Source organism: Amblyraja radiata, chromosome 3, assembly GCF_010909765.2.
Source record: "Amblyraja radiata isolate CabotCenter1 chromosome 3, sAmbRad1.1.pri, whole genome shotgun sequence".
Taxonomy (NCBI): Eukaryota; Metazoa; Chordata; class Chondrichthyes; order Rajiformes; family Rajidae; genus Amblyraja; species Amblyraja radiata.
Genome location: NC_045958.1, coordinates 130,587,053 through 130,604,043, shown reverse-complemented (window position 1 = coordinate 130,604,043; position 16,991 = coordinate 130,587,053). Strand labels below are relative to the sequence as shown.

Below are 16,991 nucleotides of genomic sequence, written 5' to 3'. Positions count from 1 at the left end.
GGAGCGGATAGCTGGGAATGTCGGGTTTCGCGAAGTCGGTCGCTGACGGGGTGGTCAGTGACTTCCAGGCGCTCCGGGTGCCGGGAGGGTTTCCCTCCGATAGGCACATAGACGCTGGGGTTCCCGGGCAGGGGACCTCCAGTAGACCGGGTGCCAGGAGGGCTTCCCTCCAATATAAATATAAAGGCTGGGGTTCCCGGGGAGGGGACCTCCAGTAGACCGGGTGTCGGGAGGGTTTTCCCTCCGATATAATATAGATGCCGGGTGTCGGGAGGTTTTCCCCCGATATAGATGCAGGGGTCCCCAGGAAACGGGTTAAACGGACCGGAACGGTCAACCCTGGTGCCGGTAGGGTTTTCCCTCTGGTAATATATATGGGCACTGGGATTCCCGGGGGAGGGGATATCCACCAGCAATGCGGTGCCCAGATCGCAGAGGTCCCCAAGATATGGGGTAAACCGACCAAAGTGGTCAGCTCTGGTGCCGGGAGGGTTCCCTTCCGGTAAGGTGGAAAATGTGGAGGTTGGCCAGTATGGAGCCCTATTGAGAGGAGGCTCAAGCTAGATACACTCTAACAGCAGGAGTTGTATCAGTGCGGGACTATGGGAGAGTCCGCGCCAGCAGCAGGGCTGCTTAAAGGGGATGCTGAGTCTATGGCAGTGTTGGGCAGATGGGAGAGCCCGTGCCAGCAGCGTCTTGTAACAGGGCTGCTTAATGGGGATGCTGAGTCTATGGCAGTGCCGGCCTATTGCTCTAGTCCGCGCCAGCAATGCCTTGTAATATGGCTGCTTAAATGTATGGCAGCACCACCTGTAGATGGGCTGCACAATGTCTCCCTCATGGAAGAGGTGAGTTTACCGGGGCATTTCTGACCCTGAAGGGTGGGCCTGTTGGAGAGGCCGCTCCAGCAGCGCCTTGTAGTAGGGCTGCTTAATGTCTCCCTTATGGAAGAGGAGAACATGCAAGGTCAGTGTAAATCTGATGCCGAGGCTGAGGGTAGAAGCGTGGAGCATACCTCAAGGGATGAAGGGCACGTGTCAGAGGTACTATTCCTGGCAGCAAGGTTGCCAACTATGAGGGGACGTTAGAGCCACCTGCCGAATCTTCTATTCAGGTAAGACCTATTCCACAGGCAAAATCTGAAGGACGAAGCATAAGCTGTTGGACCAATTAGGCCAACGACGAGCAAGGCTTCATAGTTTCGGGGACAACGCACCCCATGGTTTGATCGGCAGTAAGCGGTTCACTGAAGCTGGTAGCAGCATGAAAACTGACCAGAGTTACTTTACAACTAAGTGACCACAAACAAGTTGGTAAGATTTACAATTGGTTGTACAATACACAAATGATTGAGACATTGTCATCTACTCAGAGGCATTTTAACCAGGTAAACTGGACATTACTAGTATTCCAAGTAGGTTGGAATTTGGCCAGAAGTGTGTTGAGCCAGGTTCAGTATTTTAGCCAGGTTTGCCTTCGAGACAGGCTCGGAGATATGGGGAATTGTCTTTCAAGGCAAGGTGAGAATTATGGCAAGAGTTGTCTTGGGACATGTAAGAATTATCGGTAACCGGGCCAGAGTTGCCGTTCAGGGCAGACACGAAATGATGGCAGGCGTGGCCTGTTCATTATGAAAGAAGGGTGATCAAACTGATTTCATAGGGTTTTCCATGTACAATGATCATCAGAGATATTTAAAGGCATTGCTATGATGAAGCAATTTAACAGTATGATGACAATAAATCATTCAAAAGACTACTCAGAGTTCAAAAACACTTGTGATGTATTGTCTGGATTATATTTTGACGCTGTATTTGGCTAAAACCCACTGTCATCAAGCTACTGTATTTGGCTAAAACCCAGTCTCAAGCTACTTTAGAAATTGTTCTCCTCTATCCAGTTAAATTAAGTTGTTATCAAATGGATAGTTGGCAATGTGACTCCGCCCTGGGCAACAGATTGGAGTCAATAGAAACCTGGAACAGCCTTGTTGTTATAAAGCAGTTTTCTATTCATTAGACTAACTGGCAATATAATAGATGTGATGCAGCTGTGCAAGTGGGAGAACTGACAGCATGCTTAATGGCAAACTATAAAGTGCCATGAAGGTCATTGATAACACACCTTTGCTATTACCAGCTGAAGCTACTAAAGTCATTATGATGGACAAACAGTATTCAGCATTGCTCCAGTAGTTGATCAATAAATATGTAATTATATTTCAAAATGATGCTAATAGCCTAAGGTGGGAAAATGCGAATGTCATCTCTAGTTGGAGGTGGAGGAGATTTGCATGAGTTATTGGTATCAACTATCTATAGATCCTCCGTGTATTTTATGGATTAAAGAGTGATTGAGCGAATATGCATAGCTGCATGCTCAACTTCATGTTGATACACTATGATGGTGGCATATGATAAGCACGGGGGTGCAATCAAGTAAAATAATCCTGTAATAGGTACATAATCTCATTTGCCACTGGAGTATCATTTAGTACAGATCAATGACAACACAGAATGGGTGTTGGACCACACTGTATTTATGAAATTCTGATTCAATGCAACACCGAATATAGATACATTTTCATGCTAATTAACAAGTTGCAAAAATGTGTGGCATACCAGTGGTGAAAGATATTCTCGCCACAAGCAGGAGGAATAGTCTTTTATGTCTTCCTCCATTTTGCTTTATGAGTCGGGTCTTTAAATAAAGTCATCAAGAGCCCGCTTTAGGTTCCAGCTGTGGAATTGGCCTATGCAGTTTGATTCCGATTTGTTGGGAATAATAATAATGCAACCTTATATGGTTATTTTAAACATAACTTGCTGGTTCAGCCTGTGGCTCGGGAAATCAGCCGTTGCATGATAAAATCAATTTATGTTCCACAGATTCTCAATAGACTGCTTACGGCTTGGGTTGTCACACCTATTTCTTGTATGTATTCACAGTGCTGGAATAGTACCAAAAAGCAGTACTTTGCTTATTCAGGAGATGGGAAGCGTTTGTTTAATGCTCATGTTACATTCAAAATGGTACAGAACTTAAAGAAAGGTAACTTTGAGGGTATGAGACGTGAATTGGCCAAGATAGACTGGCAATTGATTATTAAAGGGTTGACGGTGGATAGGCAATGGAAGGCATTTAAAGGCTGCATGGATGAACTACAAAAATTGTTCATCCCAGTTTGGCAAAAGAATAAATCAGGGAAGGTAGCGCATCCGTGGATAACAAGGGAAATCAGGGATAGTATCAAAACAAAAGATGAAGCATACAAATTAGCCAGAAAAAGCAGCCTCCCAGAGGACTGGGAGAAATTCAGTCCAGCAGAAGAGGACAAAAGGCTTAATAAGGAAAGGGAAAATAGATTATGAAAGAAAACTGGCAGGGAACATAAAAACTGACTGCAATGTGAAGAGAAAAAGATTAGTTAAAACAAATGTAGGTCCCTTGCAGTCAGAAACAGGTGAATTGATCATGGGGAATTCTTTCTTTAAGTTCAGAACCCTTGTTTCTGAATTAATTATGTCACTCTCCATCCTAATGAAGAACTCAACCAATATTATGGTCACTCTTGCCCAAGGGGCCACGCACAACAAGACTATTAACTAACCCTATCTCATTACTCAATACCCAGTCTAGAATAGACTCTCTCTCGTTGGTTCCTCTACATGTTGGTTTAGAAAACTATTCCGCATACATTCCAAGAAATCCTCTTCCTCAGCACAACTGTACACAACTCCCACTAGCATTTTCTGCCCCTTAGTGTTTCGCAGCTCTACCCATATCGATTCCACATCCTCCAAGCTAATATCCTTCCTTTTTATTGCGTTAATCTCCTCTCTAACCAGCAACGCTACCCCACCCCCTTTTCCTTTCTGTCTATCCCTCCTGAATATTGAATATCCCTGGATGTTCAGCTCCCAGCCTTGGTCACCCTGGAGCCATGTCTCCGTGATCCCAACATATCATATTCATTAATAACTATCTGCACATTCAACTCATCCACCTTATTACGAATGCTCCTTGCATTGAGACATAAAGCCTTCAGGCTTGTTTTTACAATACATACAATTATGTTGAAAAGTGGCCCTTTTTGATTTTTGCCCTGGATTTGTCTGCCTGCCACTTTTACTTTTCACCTTGCTACCTATTGCTTCTACCCTCATTTTACAGCCCTCTGTCTCTCTGCTCACACATTTAAGAAACCCACCACTTATTCTCTGTTTATTATCTTTTTCTTCTTTCTCCCCTACATGTTGGGTCTGAGTGCTTCCCTTCTCTGCCTCCTGCCTCACACACTGTCTACTAGCTTTCTCTATTTGAGTCCCTCCCCCCAACCGCTCTAGTTTAAAGTCTGCTTGCTTTCTAATGCAGTTGGTGTCACCAATCCTCGAACTATTGATGTGTACTCCCCATGGAAACCTAATGAAATGATGGCTGTACTGAGTAAAATACCTGATGGAAAGAAATCACCTGCTTCCCTTGTGGACTATGCGTGTGTATCACGCGGATTCGAGAGATTTGTGGGCTGTAATACAACAGATCATAACTCCGACAGTGGGTTCCGAGCCACTTTAGTACACCCAACTCACGAGGTACTGGCTAATGTAATCGCTGATAACAATGCAAGAGAAGATGCAGTTTTAATTCAAAAGCCAATAGATATCGCTAGGATTCTGGATGTTAGACCAAAGGAGAAGAGCAGATGAGTTTCTAGAAAGGCTCTCAGAACTATATATGGATCAGTTGGGAGATTTGAATTTTTGAAATAGGGCGAACTCTCCCCAGTACTGCACAATTTTATTAAATTGTTTGCCAACTATTGTAGCAGAAGCAATCAAGACAAACAATATGGATTGGTCAGAGAATAGTGTGTCAAATGGCCCGTGCAGTTAGGTATCATTGGAAAGATATTAGAAAACAAGAGAACCAGCCCCAAATTGGGCAAAAACTGAATACGTAACGGAAAAGGAAGCGCCAAGATCTAATTTAGACTTATGGAATAGTCCTCAGACAAGAGCAAGGCATGAGGCGCCAGACTGGGCAAGGGCACCAGAACCGGATTATCCAGTTTACCCTGATGAACCACCTCCCTTAGAACCAATTTCCCCAAGACACTGGAGAGGGAATAGAGTATTGGGACCAGACCCATGTTATACTTGTGGTGGATTAGGTCACTGGAGTAGGGAGTGCCCGACACGAAAACGACAGGATGGATGGGGCCAACATAGAGAGCGGAGAGGGAACTGGCAAATAAATCAGGGACAGAGAAGCCAAACACCCTTCTCTCAAAATAATCCATTCTCACGTTCCTGATTAATTAACTAGGTGGTGAACGGATGCAAATCTGATGACGAACCTGTACTATCATTGCGAGTAGAGGGAAGGATAGATATGCACCTTTCTGATAGATACAGGGGCATACATGTCATCTCTTCAATCAATTTATAACCTTCCCAAGTCTAGTCAAGTTCAGAGCCTGTCTGGATTTCAGGGACAAGTTTGCCAGTACTCCATCTCTAAGCCAGTCGAAGTGGTGTATCAAAGCAAGGCAATAAAACATAGATTCATAATAACAAATGGATTGGATTGCAATTTAATGGCTAGAGATTTGCTCTGCACATTTTAATTGAAAATTGAATGCAGCGACAGTGGATTAATAGTAACCCCATGGGCTCCTGAAAGGCAGTGCTACTCATCAGTGACACCCCAATGGTGGTCCTTAGACTTAGAAGGTGAGCCTCCGCTTCATATCACATTGGCCTGTGATAGAAGATGCAAAAATAAAGAATTAGAAACCTATTTCAGGCCTCAAGAAGGAAAAAAAATGGAACATGAATATTTTGGCACGGGTAACAGGACAAGAAGGAACTGCAGAGTACGTTACAATACCCCTAGATTTATGGAAACGAGCTTCAGAGGTTGCTCCACACATAACAAGGAAGGTGAATTTTCCAGCAAGTGCGAAGGTCTTGGGAGCGTTGGTTAAGAAAGCAATTGATCTGGTAGATCCGAATATATATATGAAGAACAGAGCTTGTCTAACCAATGTACTGTTGAGTTTTATCAGACCCTGAAGACAGTTGTTGCCCAGCTACACCAGCATCTGGGGAGTGAAGTATGTGAGTATGTGGACCCGCAAGTGTGGGCAGAAGATGCAACTCAGGTAGGATGCATTCGTATTGATCCAATCCAGGTAGCTCTCCAGAAAGGGGTGACACTGCCTTCGATACAACAGTACCCATTGAAACAACAGGCAATTCCGAGTATAGACAAGCTGATTCGGGGATTGCTGGAACAAGACATCTTAGTAAAGTGCCAGTCTATTTGCAACACACCAATCCTTGCAGTGCCCAAGGCAGGGAAAGAGGGCCAGTACAGACAGGTTCAGAACTTAAGACCTGCCAACGCAATAGTAGAACCGCTCCATGCCTTGGTGCCAAACTCGGCTCATATTTTATGCTTTGATTCCAGCGGAAACAAAGATTTTTTTAAATTGTAGATCTGCAGCATGTCTTCTTTTCATTACCTCTGCACCGAAACAGCCAGTACTTATGTGTCCTTATTACAGGGGACAACAATATACGTGGACAAGACCACCCCAGGATTTATTAATTTGCCCACCTTGTTTTATCGATGTCTTCAAGACAGTTAAGTACCTTAAGCTTTAAAAGTTAATCCACTCTAGTTTAATATGTTTCCACACCTCCAAAAAAAATTGCTTAAATCGAATCCCAGATTTCCTGGAATTTGATGGTATTTCCTGAAATTCCCCAACTGTGTATCTTCTGACACAACTACATCGCTATCATTGTCGAATTGTATAACGAGAACAGTTGTCATCTTACCTTGTTTGTTATCATATATGATAAAAGAGGGGAATGTTAATATCAGTAATTTGGGGTACTTGTGAAAATGGAGGATGCCTGTTTAAAAGATCTGTAAAACCTGTTTGGCATCTTTTGCAAAAAGCTGCAGGACCATGAGGTATGGATGGCTCCAGAAAGTCTGTGGCCTGGGAAGGGGTTGAATAGAGGTTGCTGTCCAGATGGCCTGCAATTGTTAATATGTATGAGATTTTGCAGAAGGAGCTCGGTCCTTGTGCAAAATGCAGATACATAATGTTGCAGAGTCTTACTGCTGCTAATTGTGATTGGTCCAGGAGAGGTTCCTCACCAAAGGTGTTTCTTTACTTAGAGATAATGTTTCTTTATTAACAGAAGTGTTTCCCCCTCAGTGCTTTGTGTTGAAACTATGTTATGTGCTATTGTATGATTGGGTTAGGGAAATGTTATTTAATGTATTTTGCAGCCCGTATCGGTAATTGGCTTGTAGGGGTTGCCCCCCTCCCCCCCCCCCCCCATGTATTTTCTTGCCAAGAGTCTGTAAGTGTATAAAAGCGTGGGGAAAACATTGGGGTGTGCCGATCTCCTGGTATGTGTTCTATTTCCACGAGGCTGTTGGGCTCGAGTGAGTAGAGACAAGGATCAGGACCGTGGTATTGGACTAGGTATTGTATTGGTATTGTGCACAATAAAAGAGTTGGATTTTCAGTGCTCGTATTTGGTGTTTGACTCAACCAGACTTGGGGGAGGGTGTAAGTTTAGACCGGAATTACACACACACACACATATATATACACACATACGTACATATATTTACACATACACATATGTACACACACACACACACACAAATACAAACAATAATAATGCAAATATCCCGTTGTACTTCACCTTTTCCCAACTTGACACCATTTAGATAATAATCTGCCTTCCTGTTTTTGCTACCAAAGTCGATAACCTCACATTTATTCACATTAAATTGTATCTGCCATGCATCTGCCCACTCACCCAACCTGTCCAAGTCATCTGCATTCTCATAGCAACCCAGTTCACATTGCCACCCAGCTTTGTGTCATCCACAAATTTCTAATGTTGTAATCCCTTCATCTAAATCATTAATATATATTGTAAATAGCTGCGGTCCCAGCGAATAAGTAGGTAAGAATGTCATTGTTCTATCTGGGACACATGACAATAGAACACTCTTGACTCTTGAAATGGCAGATGGTTTAATCTGAGCAAGTGCAAGGTGTTGCACTTTGGGAGGTTGAATGCAAACTATTAATGGCATGACCCTTAACTGCATTTATGTACAGAGGGATCTTGGAGACTTGGGAGAGGGTGCAGGTTTACCAGAAATAGACACAAAATGCTGGAGTAATTCAGCGAGGCAAGCAGCATCTCGGGATAGAAGGATCTCTGAAGAAGGGTCTCGAACCGAAACATCACCCATTCCTTCTACCTAGAGATGCTGCCTGTCCCGCTGAGTTACTCCAGCATTTTGTGTCAATTTTCGGTGTAAACCAGCATCCGCAGTTCCCTCCTACAGGGTTACCAGAAAGTTGCCTGGGTTAGGTTCCTGGCTGCAGGGAGAGGTTGGACAGACTTGGATTGTTTTCTCTGGAACGCTGGAGTTTGCAGGGAGATCTTGTAAAAGTATATCTAATTGTGACAGGCATAGATTGGGTAGGCAGCCAGAACATTTTTCTCACAATAAAAAACTCAATTACTAGATTTAAAGTGAGAGGGGAGTTTAAAGGAGATGAGTAGGGAATTATACCTAGGGTTGGGTGCCTGGAACGTTATGTCGGGGATGGTGGTTGAGGCAGATACAATAGTGGTGTTTACGAAACGTTTGGCATATGGATATGCAGGGTAAGGATGGACATGGATTTGTGCAGGTATATACAGTTGGTCTTGGCATCATCACTGCCATGGGCATTGTGGGACGATGGGCCTGTTCTTGTGTTGTACTGTTCTATGTGCTACACACATACACTGACCCTCACTGGGTTGACAGTCCCACACACACTGACCCTCACTGGGAGACAGTCCCACACACACACACACACACACACACTGACCCTCACTGGTTGATGGGACACGAAAACACACTGACCCTCACTAGGTGACAGTCACACACACTGACCCTCACTGGGTTGACAGTCCCACACACACTGACCCTCACTGGGAGACAGTTCCACACACACACACACACACACACACTGACCCTCACTGGGTTGACAGACACACACACACACACTGACCCTCACTGGTTGATGGGACACGAAAACACACTGACCCTCACTAGGTGACAGTCACACACACTGACCCTCACTGGGTTGACAGACACACACACACACACTGACCCTCACTGGTTGATGGGACACGAAAACACACTGACCCTCACTAGGTGACAGTCACACACACTGACCCTCACTGGGTTGACAGTCACACACACACACACACACACACACACACACACACTGACCCTCACTGGGTTGACAGTCACACACACACACACTGACCCTCACTGGGGGACGGTCACTTACCTGGGGCTCTTGATTGTCAGCGGTGGAGGTCAGGGCTTCTGGCAGTTCCTTCTGCTCCATCTGTGAGTCTGGCACTGAAAGATTCACGGCAATATTAGCAGCTGGCCCCAAAATCAGAGCTCGGACACTGGGGACATGGACCAGGTCACTGGGGATCGGACAATGGGGCTCTCACACTGGGGACGGGTCACTGGGGCAGGGACACTGGGAATCTCACACTGGGACTGGACACTGGGGACTGGACACTGGGAACCGGACACTGGGGACCGGACACTGGGGACCGGACACTGGGGACCGGACACTGGGGACCGGACACTGGGGAACGGACACTGGGAATCTCACACTGGGACTGGACACTGGGGACCGGACACTGGGGACCGGACACTGGGGACCGGACACTGGGAACCGGATACTGGGAACCGGATACTGGGGACCGGACACTGGGGACCGGACACTGGGGACCGGACACTGGGGACCGGACACTGGGGACCGGACACTGGGGACCGGACACTGGGAACCGGACACTGGGAACCGGATACTGGGAACCGGATACTGGGGACGGGACACTGGGGACGGGACACTGGGGACTGTGCACTGGGGACCGGACACTGGGGACCGGACACTGGGAACGGGACATTGGGAACGGGACACTGGGGACTGGACACTGGGGACGGGACACTGGGGACTGTGCACTGGGGACGGGACACTGGGGACGGGACACTGGGAACGGGACACTGGGGACGGGACACTGGGGACGGGACACTGCGGACTGGACACTTGGGACCGGACACTGGGGACGGGGCACTGCGGACGGGGCACTGCGGACTGGACACTGGGGACGGGGCACTGGGGACGGGGCACTGGGGACGGGGCACTGGGGACGGGGCACTGGGGACGGGGCACTGGGGACGGGGCACTGGGGACGGGGCACTGGGGACGGGGCACTGCGGACTGGGCACTGGGGACTGGGCACTGCGGACTGGGCACTGCGGACTGGACAATGGGGCCGGGACAATGGGGCTCTCATACTGGGCGGTGACCCTGGACTCATTGCTCACGGCCAGGAGCAGAACCAACCAGCGCCTTCAAACAATGACCATGTAGGTGACCCAGAGGAGAACATCACCGGGTTGGGCGGGGAGGGACAGCAAAGGGCTGATGGGGGACAGAACAAAATGAGAATAGGCAAGCAAGTTTGCGATCCTTTGTGGATCCAGCATTTCGTGTCTACTAGGGGACAGCACGGCATCGCTGGGCTGAAGGTCTCTGGTACTATAATAATTCAATGCTGCAGTCAGTTACCCAGGGAGCTGCCTGTGACCCCAGAGCCCGTCCCATGACCCTGGGATCCGAACCTTCGACCCTGGTGCATGACGCCGGGACCATTCCATGACCCTGGGACACGATCTCCCGGTTGCCAAAAACTTTAACTCTCCCTCCCATTCCTCCACTGACCTTTCTGTCCTGGCCCTCCTCCACTGTCAGAGTGAGGCCCAGCACAAATTTGCTTGGGCAGCTTTCACCCCAGTGGTATGAACATTGATTTCTCTTACTTCAAGTAACCCTTGCTTCCCCTCTTTCTCTGTCCCTCCCCCACCCTAGTTCTCTGACTACTTTCACTGTCTTCCTGAATATTTTTTGTTGATTGTATGCCTCGTTGTCACCTTACCCTCAGGTAACACTGAACCAATCTACATTCCCTTATCATCATTTGCTTTGATCTGTCGTTTTCACACCTTACCCTTCCACATCTCTGTATCTCCCTCCCTCTCCCCCGAGTCAGACGGGTCTCGACCCGAAACATCACCCATTCCTACTCTCCAGAGATGCCTCCTCAGTTACTCCAGTATTTTGTGTGTCCCAAGCCGTGACCTCAGGGCCCGAACCTGTGACCCCGGGCCCGGTCTGTGACTACACCTGTGGCAGGGGTTGTACAGCCTGCACTGGCCTCTGGCCAGACACTCCCCTGCCCTCTGCCCTCTACCGCACAGCGGTGACCTCCCTGATCTTTGCCCCACCGTCCTGCCTCCCCACCCCCCCCTCCCCCGGGGTCCCAGTTGGAGAGAGGTGACGTACCGGGTTGCTGCTCGCTCCCGCTCTGGGCCCCGGGCGCCGACTCCAGCTGCCCCACAAGGGGGCTTCCTGAGGGGAAGGGGGCTGGCTCCCGCGTAGCTCCATTCTCACCGTCCTGCCCCTCAGCAACAACATCGCCCACAACAGCTCCCGCCACGTCTGGGCCGCCCGCCTACAACGGCCAATACAAGAGGCAGCGTCAGAGAGGGAGAGGGAGGTGAGGGGATGGAAGAGGAGGGGGAGGAAGGGGTGGGGGAGGAAGAGGGGGGGGGGGGGGAGAGGGGGAGGAAGAGAAGGAAGATGGGGACGGGATGGCAAGATGAGGGAGGGATGGCGAGGCTGCCTCTGGGTCGATGGTTCAGAGATCCATTGCCAGGTCCTGTCAGAGCTCCCACTGGGATAGAAGGAGAAAAAGCACAGATAACGTGAACACTGGTCCCTTTGGGAAGGTTTCGGGAATTATACTGGGAATTAACTCTGGGTCCCTTTGAGAAGGAGTGGGGAATTAATACTAGGAATTAACATTGGGTCCCTTCGGGAAGGAAACCAGGAAATTAATACTCAGTCCTTTTAGAAAGGAGACTGGGAATTAATACTGAGAACCAGGGAAATGGCTGGCAGGCTAAATAATGATTTTGGGTTTATTTGCGGTTAGAGGATGGGGAAACAGATAATCAAGAGGTAAGCAGGAAGGATGAACTTAAAGCAATCTGTATTTGTAAGAAATATGTTAGAGACATTGCATTCCTAAAAATCCGTCCGTATCCTGATTTTCCTAATTCAAACCCTTTTTCCCCATTGAATTTCCTGTCTACATGGATGTGCACTCCTCTGGGAAGTTTTTTCAATGTTAATTCTCCTGTGGCTGCACAGTCTATAGTTATGGGAATCTAATGGTATTGCAGACAGAACAAGGAGGGTCATTGCTTTAATTAGCTTGAATTTGCGCAAAAACGGTACCCATTATTGCTAGGATTTTTTTGCCACTTTACTCACCGTTCTCCTCTCTCGAAGTGCACCAAGTTTTGTTCCGATCGGTGGAATTATACAAAAGTATGAAGGTTTAAAAATTCGTGAGATCTGCAGATTGGTCTTCTCCCCTGTCAGTCACCATGAAAGTAACGCCCCTGCTGGCACCCGCTGGAGAATAAAGCCCTGGAGGCGGGGCTGAGTCCGTGAGCGGCGCTGATTAAGTCTGCAAATGTGGAGTCGGGAAAGCCGCTGTGCGGAGTCGGGAAAGCCGCTGTGTGCAGTCGGGAAAGCTGGTATGTGGAGCCGGGTAAGCCGGAGTGTGGAGTCGCGAGGTGCTGTGTAGCGCCGTGGCTGGTGGCCGCTGAATGGAGTCCCACACCCCCCCTTCCCCCTCTTTCTCCTTCCCAAACACCCCCCCTTCCTCCTTCCTCCCTCCCCCTGGGGCGAGGGGGAGGTAGGGGGAAGGGGGTGTGGGGCCAGGGCGGAGGTGGGGGGAGGAGGCTGGGGGGCCAGGGGGAGGGGGCTGTGGGGTCAGGGGAAAGAGCTGTGGGGCTAGGGCGGAGGTAGGGGGAAGGAGGTGTGGGGCCATGGCGGAGGTGGGGGGAGGTGGGGGTGTGGGGCCAGGGGGGAGGTGGGGGGAGGGGCCCGTGGGGAAGAGGCTGTGGGGCCAGGGGGGAGGAGGCTGTGGGGCCAGGGGGAGGTGGGGTGTGGGGCCCAGGATGTGGTGGGGGGGAGGGGGTGTGGGCCCAGGGGGGGGGAAGGTGGGCCCGGGGGTGAGGTGGGGCCAGGTGTGGAGAGCGGCTGCGGGAGGAGCCCCGGAGGCTGAGCAGTGGCCGTGTGGGGCGAGGCGAGGCGATGCCCGTTCATGGGTCATAAAGTCCAGGAGCAGAATTAGGCCATTCGGCCCATCGTCTCCTCTGCCATTCAATCGTGGCTGATCTATCTTTCCCTCAACCCAATTCACATGCCTTCTCCCCATAACCCCTGATAGCTGTACTAATCAAGAATCTATCTATCTCTTCCTTCTCTGACCTCCACAGCCTTCTGTGGCAATGAATTCCACAGATTCACCACCCTCTGACTAAAAACATTCCTCCTCAACTCCTTCCTAAAGTAACATCCTTTTATTCTGAGGCTATGACCTCTGGTCCTAGACTCTCCCAGTAGTGGAAACATCCACTCCACATCCAGGCCTTTTACTATTTGGTAAATTTCCATGAAGTCCCCCCTCAGTCTTCTAAACTCCCATGAGTAGAGGCCCAGTGCCTTCAAACGCTCATTATATGTTAACCCACTCATTCCTGGGATCATTTTCATAAACCTCCTCTGGACCCTCTCCAATGCCAGCATCCTTTCTCAGATATGGGGCCCAAAACTGCTCACAATACACCAAATGAGGTCTGAACAGCACCTTATAAAGCCACAGCATTACATCCCTGTTTTTGTGTTCTAGTCCTCACAAAATAAATGATAGCATTGCGCTCACCTTCCTTACTACCGATTCAACTTTTGTAAATACCAGCAAATTAACTTTTGGGAAACCTGCAGCAACACTCCCAAGACCCAGTGCAAATCCGCCATGTCTGGGTGGAGAGGCCCAGCAGCAGTCTGATGCTCCAGTGGCTCAGACGGCGATCCAAGAACCCGAGCGCATGGATCAGACATGACCTGCAGCGGCTCGGAACGGTGGAGGACATCATGTTCATAAGTGATAGGAGCAGAATTAGGCCATTCAGCCCATCAAGTCCACTCCGTCATTCATGCATCTATCTCTCCCTCCTAACTGAATTCTCCTGCCTTCTCTCCATAAACTCTGACACCCGTACGAATCAAGAATCTATCTATCTATACCTTAAATATATCCACTGACTTGGCCTCCACAGCTTTCTGAGCGCCAAAGAATTCCACGGATTCACCACCCACTGACTAAAGAAATCCCTCCTCATCTCCTTCCTAAAAGAACATCCTTTAATTCTAAGGCTATGACCTCTAGTCCTAGACTCTCCCACTAATGGACACATCCTCTCCACATCCACTTTATCCAAGTCTTTCACTATTCTGTATGTTTCAATGAGGTCCCCTTCATTCTTCAAAATTTCACTGATTACAGGCACTGTGCCATCAAATGCTCATCATAAGTTAACCCACTCATTCCTGGGATCATTCGTGTAAACTTCCACTGGGCCCTCTCCGGAGCCAGCACATCCTTCCTCAGATATGGTGCCCAAAATTGCTCACAATACTCCAAATACGGCCTGACCAACGCCTTCGAGAGCCTCAACATTACATCCCTGTTTTTTGAATACTCTTGAAATAAATGCAAGCATTGCATTTGTTTTCTTTATTAACGATTCGACTTGCAGATTAACTTTTTGGGAATCCTGCACCAGCACCAGTCTCTTTGAACCTCCGAATTCTGGATTTTTTCCCCATTTAGAAAATAGTCCAAGCCTTTATTCCTACTACAGGTGCACAACCTTTTATCCGGAGTTCCGGAAACCGAAAAACTCTGAAAACCAGCCATTTTTTCCAGGATGTCGTCTAAACACCAAAGCTCGCGTTTGGCGCCAAACTTGACCCGAAACGACCCACGGTCAACCCAGGTCTGTACTACTGTAGCGGCTGCCTCCTCCCCGGAGACCCTTAAACATCTGTAAATCATTGCTTAAATGTTAGTCAGTTAGTTTGGAGGGCTTTTATGTGAAAAAGGAGGGGTGGGGGGGGGGAGGTGAAGGGGGAAACTTTAATTCTTAGTCCCCTACCTGGTCTGAGAGGCGGGGAGCGGTCAATGCCTTACCGGGTCGCCGTGCGGTAAGCTCCGGAGCGCTGTGGCCGCCGACTCCCAACATCGCGGAGCTGGGGGCTCCGTCCGGCGCCGGTTGTAGCTCCGACCCCGGCAACTCTACCCCTGGCTGCGCGGCGCTCCAAATCCAGCGCGGCCCGCGGCCGGACGCCCGCAGCCCCAGTTCCGCTGTGGCCGCCGACATGGCGACCCGGTAAGGCATTGCCCGCTCCCCGCTGGTATCCCAGCGCTGCGACGCCGCCGACTCCCAACATCGCGGAGCTGGGGCTACGGGCATCCGGCCGTGGGCGGCGCTGGATTTGGAGCGCCGCGCAGCCAGGGGTAGAGTTGCCGGGGTCGGAGCTACAACCGGCGCCGCCCGCGGCCGGACGGAGCCCCCAGCTCCCCGATGTTGGGAGTCGGCGGCCACAGCGCTCCGGAGCTTACCGCACGGCGACCCGGTAAGGCATTGCCCGCTCCCCGCCTCTCCGACCAGGTAGGGGACTAAGAATTACAGTTTTCCCCTTCACCCCCCACCCACCAACCACATAAAATCCCTCCAAACTAACTGACTAACATTTATGCAATGATTTACAATGATTTCCCCGGTCTCCGGGGAGGAGGCTTTTCAAGCCGCCCGCGTTACCTACGCTAAAAATCTTCCATTCGGAAATCCGAAAAATTCCAAAATCCGACAAGTGTCTGGTCCCAAGGCTTTCGGATAAAAGGTTGTGCACCGTACCAAAATGCATGACTCCACACTTTGCTACACTATATTCCATCTGCCGCTTCTCAGCCCACTGTTCCACCCTGTCCATGTCCTTCTGCAGAGTCCCTGCTGTCTCTATACTGCCTGCCCCTCCACCTATCTTCGTATCATCCGCAAACTTTGCCACAAAGCCTTCAATCCCCTCGTCCAAATCATTAATATATAATGTGAAGAGGAGCGGCCCCCAGTACTGACCCTTGCGGAACTCTGCTAGTCACTGGCAGCCAACTACAAAAAGCCACTTTTATTGCCATGCTTTGCCATCCAGCCAGCCCGTTATCCTTGCCTTTTGATATTTAGAAGGAATTTAGGATGAGCGGATATCTTATAGAAACATATAAAATTATTAAGGGATTGGATAGGCTAGATGCAGGAAACATGTTCTCAATGTTGGGGGAGTCCAGAAGCAGGGGCCACAGTTTAAGAATAAGGGGTAGGCCATTTAGAACTGAGATGAGGAAAAACTTTTTCACCCAGAGAGTTGTGAGTCTGTGGAATTCTCTGCCTCAGAAGGCAGTTGAGGCCAATGCACTGGATGCATTCAAAAGGGAGTTAGATAGTCAAGAGGTATGGGGAGAAGGCAGGAACGGGTTACTGATTGAATTACAGTGCTGGATCGAAGGGCCGAATGGCCTACTCCTGCACCTATTGTCTATGTATCTATGTATGTACCATGGGCTCTCATCATCCTTAGCCGCCTCACATGTGGCACCTTATCAACGGCTTTCTGAAAATCTAGGGAAACAACATCTACTGACTCTCCTTTGTCCTGCTATTTACTTCTTCAAAGAATTCCAGCAAATTTGTCAGGCAAGACCTCTCCTTCACAAAGCCATGCCTATTTTATCGTGAACTAAGTACTCCGTAACCTCATCCGTTATAATGTACTCTAAAATTTGACCAACCACCAAAGTAGAACTAACCGGCTGATAGTTCCCACTATTCTGCTTTGCTCCCCTTTTGTGCAGCGGGATAATACCAGCAATTTTCCAATCATC

General features: G+C 49.0%; 1 protein-coding gene across 1 annotated transcript in view; it reads right to left on the bottom strand.

The window, feature by feature from the left end:
- spef2 (sperm flagellar 2) overlaps positions 1–16,991 on the bottom strand; it is a 162,550-nt gene that overhangs the window by 95,908 nt on the left and 49,651 nt on the right. Inside the window, exons 13-14 of the mRNA XM_033018764.1 lie at positions 11,474–11,642; positions 9,398–9,471 (exon numbers count right to left, since the gene is read on the bottom strand). Of these exons, the coding sequence (XP_032874655.1) occupies positions 9,398–9,471; positions 11,474–11,642 (243 nt within the window). The remainder of the gene's footprint in view (positions 1–9,397; positions 9,472–11,473; positions 11,643–16,991) is intronic.